Source organism: Lactuca saligna, chromosome 1 (assembly GCF_052625555.1).
Source record: "Lactuca saligna cultivar CGN05327 chromosome 1, ASM5262555v1, whole genome shotgun sequence".
Taxonomy (NCBI): domain Eukaryota; kingdom Viridiplantae; phylum Streptophyta; class Magnoliopsida; order Asterales; family Asteraceae; genus Lactuca; species Lactuca saligna.
The window spans coordinates 160,974,046-160,983,916 of NC_136417.1; the positions used below are offsets into that span (position 1 = coordinate 160,974,046).

At 34.8% G+C, this 9,871-nt stretch overlaps 1 protein-coding gene across 1 annotated transcript; it reads left to right on the forward strand.

Annotated features, from left to right (window-relative positions):
- Positions 1–543: 543 nt before the first annotated feature.
- Positions 544–1,186, forward strand: LOC145013017 (uncharacterized). Its single transcript, XM_078971824.1, has 2 exons — positions 544–817; positions 897–1,186. Exons 1-2 carry the CDS (start codon positions 544–546, stop codon positions 1,184–1,186), a joined length of 564 nt encoding a protein of 187 aa, XP_078827950.1.
- The last annotated feature ends 8,685 nt before the right edge of the window (positions 1,187–9,871 follow it).

A 9,871-nucleotide genomic window follows, 5' to 3' on the forward strand; every position in this document is an offset into this window, starting at 1 on the left:
ATAATATAACTTTAAATTTTATTTTAATCGAACCGTGGATGTTTTTTTAATAGTTAATATTATCGATTATTTAAATTATATATATATATATATATATATATATATAATAAAATTTTAATTTTTATTATTTGTATATTATATGTTTTATTAATAGGTATTATATATATATATATATATATATATATATATATATATATATATATATATATATTGTTGTAAATAATTGGTGGATGACATAATAATTGGTGCATGGTATATTTGTCAACATTTTTAACTAGTTACAATTATATGTTAGTAAAATTTGTAGTATAAATACCCTCCATTGTAAAGAATGACACACAACAAAAAGTTATAAGAGATATAACTTTCATATTCTCTCTAAATGTTATTTATTCTCAATTAAAGTTATTATCAAAGTTTATTAGTTTGGTTTGGTTTAAAGTTACATTAATTATGCTTAATTCATAACACCTTATCAGCACGAAAGCTCTAATCAAGGTTATTGAACAAGTGGAATCACATCTATCTTAATCAAGTTACATTATGTCCAAAATTGCAAAGCTCGAGTTTGATTCACTTGAAGTTAATGGGAAAAACTATGTGTCATGGATGATAGATGTAAAAATGCATCTTGAGTACATGGGAAGCTCAAATGCTCTATATGAATTTAATAATTGTTTGGCACAAGACAAAGCAAAAGCACAGGTTTTCATTCGTAAGCATATTGATGAAATGTTGAGATTTGAATATCTTGATGTTACTGATCCAAGTATTCTATGGAATCTTATGAAAGAAAGATTTGATCATCAAAAGGAAGGTATAGTTCCAAATGCTAGAGATGAGTGGAGGAACACTGAGGTTTCAATACTTCAAAAAAGTAAATGAATACAACTCAGTTTTGTTCAGAATATGTTCAAAACTCAAGTATTGTGGACAAGAAGTTACTGATAAAGATATGTTGGAGAAAACGTACTCCACATTTCATGCAACAGACATTCCCTTGATGCAACAATATCGGATGCAAAAGTTCACAAGATATTCTGAACTGAATGCATGTCTGCTCGTTGCAAAGCAAAACAATGAACTCTTGATGAAAAATCATGAATCTCGTCCAACAGGATCACTAGAACTTCCTGAAGAAAATGCTACAAATATTGATGGTAATCAAAACAATACACGTGGATGAGGGCGTGGTTGTGGTCGAGGACGAGGTCGTGGCTATTTTAATCGAAACCAAATCCATAATCAGAACCATGATTCTGGTCGTGGACAAGGTAATAATGATGGTCGTGGCTAGAAAAGGAATAATTACCAATATTCACAAAGAAACAATGTCTACACACAAGATAAGGCCAAAGTGGCAAGGCATGACATTGGGACATCGCAAAAATCTGATGGTTCATGTTATAGATGTGGTAGCACATGCCATTGGTCAAGGACCTGTCCCACACATGCACATATTTGTCAACTTTATCAAGAGTTCATTAAAGGAAAGGGAAAAGAAGCAAACCTCATTGATGATGTTGAATTCACTCCGCTAAATGTTGTTGATTTCTGTAATGACATGGAAGACATAAAATTAAAAAAAAAAATCAATTATTGTTCAAGTAAAACTGTTACTCCTTCGTTTGTTTTTCATGTAATGTCTTTCCTACAGTAAATGAACTTTCTTTTTAATAATAATTATGATTATGTTTATTCACTTATTATTCCTTTCATATGTGAAGTTTAATATGAGTCCCACAGGAGCACAACACCAAGAAAAATTTGGAGATCTTTGTATAGTAGATAGTGGTAATACACATACTATTCTGAAATCAAAGAAATATTTTCAAAATTAGTACCAACAAAAACAGTCATACATACAATATCAGGTCCTGCAGACTTGATAGAGGGAACCGGGAAAGCCCATTTTATATTACTAAATGGTACAAGCTTTTGTATAGAAAATGCCTTGTTTTCTCCAAAGTCTAATAGAAACTTATTAAGTTTCAATGACATATATTTCAAAGGATATGATACAAAGACTGTGACCATTGAAAATAAGAAAGATACGTATATTATAGACAAAAACCATGTGCTTGAAAAATTACCAACACTTGATTCTGGTCTACATTATACATATATATATATATATATATATATATATATATATATATACATATGATTGAATCAAATATGGTAATCGAAGGAAAACATTGTTATCTGGGGACATTCAGTTTATGGCATCACAGGTTGGGCCACCCAGGATTAACAATGATGCGAAGGATAATTGAGAATACACATGGGCATCCATTGAAGGACCAAAATTTCCCTCAATCCAATAGCATAAAACCATGTACATCTTGTTCCTTTGTAAATTTAATTATAAAACACTCTCCAATGAAAGTTGAAAGGGAATCACCCAGATTTCTGGAAAGAATTCAAGGTGATATGTGTGGACCGATTTGTGACAACCCGAAATTTTCATTCGTACGAACCCTAAAGTCAAGCACTTCAATTAAAAGTCAATTACATTTATGATAATTTTTAGCCAATTTAAAGTCCGTTTGAGTGTTTTTAGTATTTATTCTTCAAACGAACGAATGAAAGGAAGTATTGTCTCGGGTCTTGGAGTAGCAAACCCACATTTAACACCCTAATAAAGAGTTCACGGCCAAACATTTGGAGTTGGGGCCGTAAAATCTAATATGGTCATGAACTCATGCCTTAGGCATGAGGTTATTCCCCAATTCCTTCATTTGTCACTTCCACCCTCAAGAACACTCCCCATTCTCTCTCAAGTAGCACCCCGTTCTTCACTTGATCTTCCAAAAACGTAAGTGTTTCTCAACTTGATTTGTTTTTATAACCTAACATCTAGTTGTTATACATCATTTCATCGATTCATTAATGATTTTCACTTATATCTTCAAGTGTTATTCAAAACACCAAGAACACCAAGAACACACACTAGTGTTCATGGACCTTAAACAACCAATCAAGCTTCTATCTTGTAAGTACACTTGCCCTAGCTTCTTGTGTGCTTAATATGAACTTGTTTACACTTGAAAATCGTCAAGAATCATAAGATCAAAGGATTTTACGGCCAAGGGATTTTCTTGGGCTGTAAACCCTTCTAAAGGGGGTTAAATGGACCCTAGTCCCTTCCTAATGTAACAACCCGAAATTTGTTCGTCGCCAAGACCCGTTCTACCCGGTAAGTCGCCGTTATCGGATTCGTTCCGATTTCTCGTTGAAATTTATTTGTATAAATTTATATGTTTATTTTATCCTAATGAGTGTCTAAATCACTCAGAGACTTATGTTATTCGCCCGAAATCATTATTTCATAAGTTTTAAAAATGTTCCCGTCGGGTGACGGAAACTCAATCGGGTGCGACCAAAAGCTGCGGTTAGCGTCGGTATCGGGTAGAATTCCACCGCGTGCAAATTTTAGGAACTATATAAACGAGTTTCAGCTTTCATTTGAAGCTTTTTCCTTCTCTCACTACTCTCTCTCTAACCTCTCTCCAAAATCCAAAGATTAAGTGTCCAAAACTCAAAATTTAAGCTTCAAATCCTTAAGGTACCTCCCTAGCCTTAATCTATAGCATCTTTAGCCTTCAAATTCGAGATTTAAACATGAAATTTGAACAATGTATGTGAGTTTACGGCCTAAGAAGATGCTTAGGCCGTAAACACCAAAGATAAGGGGTTTTGAGCCTTTAAACCCTTCCTTGACTAGTTTGGACCTTGGATATGGCAATGAGACTTTAATATATGTAATCTAAACATGTAAAACTTGCATTTTGTGATGTTTGGAGGAGTTTACGGCCAAGGAACATTCTTGGGCCGTAAACTCACATAATGAGGGTTTTCATGCCCTTAAACCCTTCCAAATCACCCCTATAGCTTAGATATGAATTATAGGACTTTGATTCTTGCATTTGGACACTTGAAACATTAATTTTGAAGGACTTAGATAAGTTTACGGCCAAGGAGAGTTCTTGGGCCATAACCTCCACAAAACTTGGCATAAATTCCATTTTAGGGTGTTTGAAAGCCATCCAACACCACCAAAAGCCTTGGAATAAATCAAGAGACCAACCGAAAATACTTTGAGGGCCTAAAACACAACATTTATGGGGTTTCTAAGGGTTTATGTCCAAGGCATGTTCTTGGGCCATAAACTCCAAAATATTTGGTGTTAAAATGCAAACTACACACCCCTAAGGCCCTTAGATGAATTTTAGAAGTCCTTTCATGCATGTTCTAGACCTTGAAACACCTTATAGCACCATGTATTAGAGTTTACGGCCATGAAGGTGGTTTCATGGGCCGTAAACTCCACAAATCACTCAAAAGTCCCATGCAAATTCATGTTAGGACTTGGATTAATTCTATCAATCACATGTGATTTGTTCTAGCACCATTTAACATCATTTTCTTGGACAAATAAGGGTTTACGGCCTTGGAGCCTTGCTAGGCCGTAAACTCCCTTAAATAGGGTCAAATTGATGTTTTAAATTATTCCAAGTCCTTAAACCAAGTCTAGAAATTATCCCCTAAGTGTTGGAAGTCCAAAAGGCACCATAAACCACCCATCATGAGTTTACGGCCGTAAACTCATGGGGAAGGGTGTTTTGGCCGTAAACTCCCTTAAGGGGAGTGTTCCTTTGATGTCCCAACTCATTTCCCAAGTCCCTTGTGTCATTCATGTCCCTAAACGCCACCCGGGTCCCACCAAACACTTGTATCGGAGTGTTATCGCGACCTGAAGCATTGGTCCCTATCCGACAATCAATCTAGGTCCTAATTAGATACAAATGTGTATCTTTACTTCATAATTAGGAACCTCGTGCGTTTACAAGTCCCGGCTCAGCTCTTAGCATCCAAACCGTCTCGTACCTCGTCCGGTGAGTTCATACTCGTACGGCTTTTTAACTGTTTTCAATGTTTTCAGGGGGGGAATACAAGCAAACTATAACTGTTTTCCAATCATAACATTGATGTGTTTCAAACAATCTTTGACAAAACTATAAACTCTTTTACTCCTTATGTATTATACTGAGCATAAGGAATGACTACTAGATTTCAACTAAATGGATTTTAGTTAAGGAAACAACCAAACTAATCAAATTATTATGGGAATAATTTGGGGGTCTTTACTGTATTTCTATAGTATACTAATGTATATACTAAGTTATTAGATAAACTATGTCTGTTTCAGTTTATCTCTGTATCATTTGAATGTATTATCCGATGAGTTCATGTATGTATCTATACTTTACTGTACTATGTTTCATAACTTTCTGTATGTCGATATCTCATAAGAACCCTGTGAATAGTTTAGTACTAGCTTGTGAGATAGTCACTACCCTTTATGGATGATCAATAAATCCTCTCCGGAAGTGTAACCAGGGTCTCCTGGAGGGAGAGCGCGTAATTTGTGAATAGATCTATTCGGGACTGACAATCCCACACCTCAACTGCTAGCTACAGTTAGGCGGGCACGCCTAGGGTGACAAATTTCTGGATATCGTTCGATGTCTGACAAACGTCAAGGAGGTCATGTTGTCGTATTAGTATGGTTACCCGACTCACAATATGTATTAACACCAGCCTATTCACAGTTTGGGTTCAGAATCTTTATCTCGTTCGGGATAGTGATCCCATGGTTTTGCATCTATATTCTATCTCTCTTTCGGGATAGTGATCCCATGGTATTATCAAACTATTCTATATCTATGTCCTATACGGGATAATGATCCCATGGTTTATTCTTATATCTCTTTCGGGATAGTGATCCCATGGTATTAACTAAACTATTTGGTATCTAGTTCGGGATAGTGATCCCATGGTTTTATGTCTACAACTTGGAAGGGATGTCTTTCCCCATGGTGTTTAACTATATTTTATACGGGATAGTGATCCCAAGGTTTCGTATCGATATCTTATACGGGATAGTGATCCCATGGTTTTCTAAACCTATATACGGGATAGTGATCCCATGGTTTCTAAATCTGTAAATTATTCGGGATAGTGATCCCAAGGTTTTCTAAATCTATATCTTATACGGGATAGTGATCCCATGGTTTCTAAAAATTGTATCTTATTCAGGATAGTGATCCCATGGTTTCAAATCTATATTTACATATATACATTAACTTATCTCGTGTTAGTCCGGGATGATAGTCCCATGATCTTGAACCTGTACTTTCGAATATCTCAAACTAACTTATATGTCTTTCGGGATAGTGATCCCAAGATTTTCATTATATAGTTTTGTGTGTTAAACTATACTTGTGTTATACTAATGATCTTACAATTAGGAAAATATGGGATTTTCCTGGGGTAAATTACAATACATAACCGAATTGGTAACCAATGATAACTTAACCAACTTCACATAAGAAAATATGGGATTTTCTTGGATAACAAATCTTTTTGGAAACTAATGGAAACCGATACATTTTCACAAAACAAAACCGCTTATGAACTCACCAGCTTTATGCTGATTTTCAAACCGCTTGTATTCTCAGGTCCAAGTTAGATAGGTACCCGGTGATCTCTTTTGGCGAAGACGGAGTGCGTAGAAGACTCGTCTCAACTTTTGTTTATATGATGCATATGTATATTTGTATAACTTTACTTTTGAAACACATGTAAACTTTCATATATATATATATATAATGTAATGTTTGTTTACTGTGATTACTATGTACATTGGATTTGATACACAACATGGTAGTCAACCCCGGAGACGTTTCCGCCTTTGGTTTTCGGGGTGTGACACCTAAGCCTTGGATGCTAGTCTTGATCATTCCTAGAAGTGTTTAAGACCTTAAAAAACAATCAAAACATGTCCCCATAAGATTTTACGTCTGTAAACACATAAGGATATGGTCCTTAGGCCGTAAACTCTACAAAGTAGTGTTATTGTGCCCCTTATGCTTTCCTAAGGCTTGTACTTGATCATTGGATGCTCAATCATGACTTATAAGACCTCAAAACACAAATTGGCACTTAGTACCATGAGTTTATGGCCATAAACGCATGGGGAAATGACCATGGGCGGTAAACTCCATAAGGAGTGGTTATTGGGCCATAAACTCCAATGTCATGTTATACAACCCTTAGATGCAACCCATTGGTACCTATAACACTTGAATAAAAGTGTATCCATGTCCTAGGGTATCTTAACTTGATTAATTAGTTGTTAAATGACTAATTAGATACATATATGTTTATTATATGTTTACTAGGATCATTGTATGTGTTCAAGTCTTCACTTAACACCTAACACCTTGTCCAACACTTCCATACAAACCACTCACTATAGGTGAGTTCATACCCCTTAATTATACTTTGAAATGTTTTTAAATGCTTTTATGGGGGGTGGGGGTTACAAGTTGAACCATGTTAGTTATTAGATCAATCACATGTGATTAATAACTAGCATACTAATGGATTTTCGATACTTTAAACTGTTTTACCAAACAAATGACTTCAAACTGTTTATCAAACTATTTTACATGCCAAACTCTTTATCAAATTCACTTTTATATACCAAACCTTTCTTTTATAGTTTTCAAACTTATATAATGTTAAAACCATGTCTACTATATATATAGTTATATAAATAAGGTTTGAAGGCCTTAGGACTGATAACCCACTTTACTTCCTGTTCCTTGTTTGGTTGTGTACTTAAAGTACCCTGTTGTTTGTCCGAGTGTCGTTGAATCCATACTTATATATTATGTATATATGTATAGAAATAAAGACTTTTATCTCAGTTTAGTACATTCAGTAGTGCAAACAAGTCTACTAATAAACTATAATAGGTATAGTTTAGGGTTATACTACTTACTACTTCTAGTCCAATGAAGCATACAACAGTCAGTTCATTCATGAGTCATTACTTAATACTATGAGAACTTATACAACTATACTATGATGAGAACTTATACAACTATACTATGATGAGAACTTATACAACTATACTATGATGAGAAAATATACAATGATACTATGATGAGAAACCATACATTCATTACACAAGTACATACATTACATATACAAGTATACTATAACATAAATGTGATCCACTGTATCGGTGCATGCCTTCATTGTCATGGCCCGAGTTGTAACCAGAATCTCCTAGAGGGAGAACGTGAGTTTGTGTACTAATCTATACTGGATTGACTATCCTGCACCTTACTTCTAGCTACAGTGGGACCGGCAGGTCTTTGTGTGCCAAATGTCATACCTTCTGACGACTTACATTGTCGTGTTCGCAGTCGATAGTATGGTACAATTAATCACATAATACCTTGATATAAATCCTGTTTAAGGTAGTTAGTACAACAGTATTTCCTATAATACAACACTACAGTACTACATTAATTTACCCTTTACATATATTTGGTGATCACTTCACTTAAACATTAATGTACGAACTATATTTTGATAATGATAGTTACACATGGGAAAATTACACACTTTTACAAGAAACAAACATAAAAAACAGTTGTGCCTTGGTAGAAGGCTACTTTTAGTAGAAAATATAGGATTTTCTAGGAGTTACAAACTTTTACAAACACTTACAAACATTCACATACTTTTACTACAGACGTTTACAAACTCGTACTTCAAACACTGTTTCAAACATTTTGATACAAACCTAGACACTAAATATTTATGAACTCATCAGTTTTAATTCTAATAAACTCTTTCAAGATAACTTGTATTCTCAGGTCATCAGTAGACAGGTACCGATGCCAGCTTTTGAGATGATGGAGTGCATACAAGACTCATCTTGTATTTTGATTCATGTTTTGGTGTCTTATATACTACAGAACACACTTGTATTAAAATTATATATTTAATGCAATGGATGATGGTGTTTACTTGTTTACTATTATATTGTGTTGTGGTACTTTACATGACGTCCTCTTCCACAGAACATTTCCGCCGTTCTTAGTTTTGGGGTGTGACACGATTCACCCTCCATCTGGACCATTTAGATACTTTATGGTCTTAATAGATGCATCCATCCAATGGTCTCATGTTTTCTTAGTATAAACTTGTAATATGGCATATGCAAAGTTTCTTGCCCAGATTATTAAATTAAGGGCAGATTTCCCTGATTATACTATCAAAAGAGTGAGACTTGATAATGCTAGTGAATTTACTTCACAAGCATTTAATGATTATTATATGTCTGTCGGAATTGTTGTTGAGCATCCAGTTGCTCATGTACACACACAAAATTGTTTAGTTGAATCATTGATTAAACTTCTCCAGCTAATAGCTAGACCATTGATAATGACGACCAAACTTCCTGTTTCTATTTGGGGCCATGAAATCTTACATGCTGGATCATTGATACGCATGAGACCAAGTTCATATCACATATATTCTCCACTACAACTTGCTTTCGGTCAAGATCCAAATACATCCCATTTGAGAATTTTTGGGTGTGCAATATATGTCCCTATTGCACCACCTCAACGGACAAAAATGGGTCCTCAAAGAAGGTTGGGAGTATATGTTGGTATGAGTCAGTCTCTATTATAAGATATCTTGAACCATTAATAGGTGATGTTTTCACAACACACCTAGCAGATTGTCAATTTGATGGGGCAAATTTCCCATCATTAGGTGGAGAAAATAATATTATGGAAAAGGATGTGTCATGGCATGAGCCTTCTTTATCCTATCTTAACCCTCACACAAGGCAATGTGACATGGAAGTTCAAAAGATAATGCATTTCCAGGAAATGGCTAATTACCTAATGCATTTACTGACATAAAAAGGGTGACTAAATCATATATACCAGCTGTCAATGTTCTAGCTCGAATTGACATTCCACATGGACAATGTGAT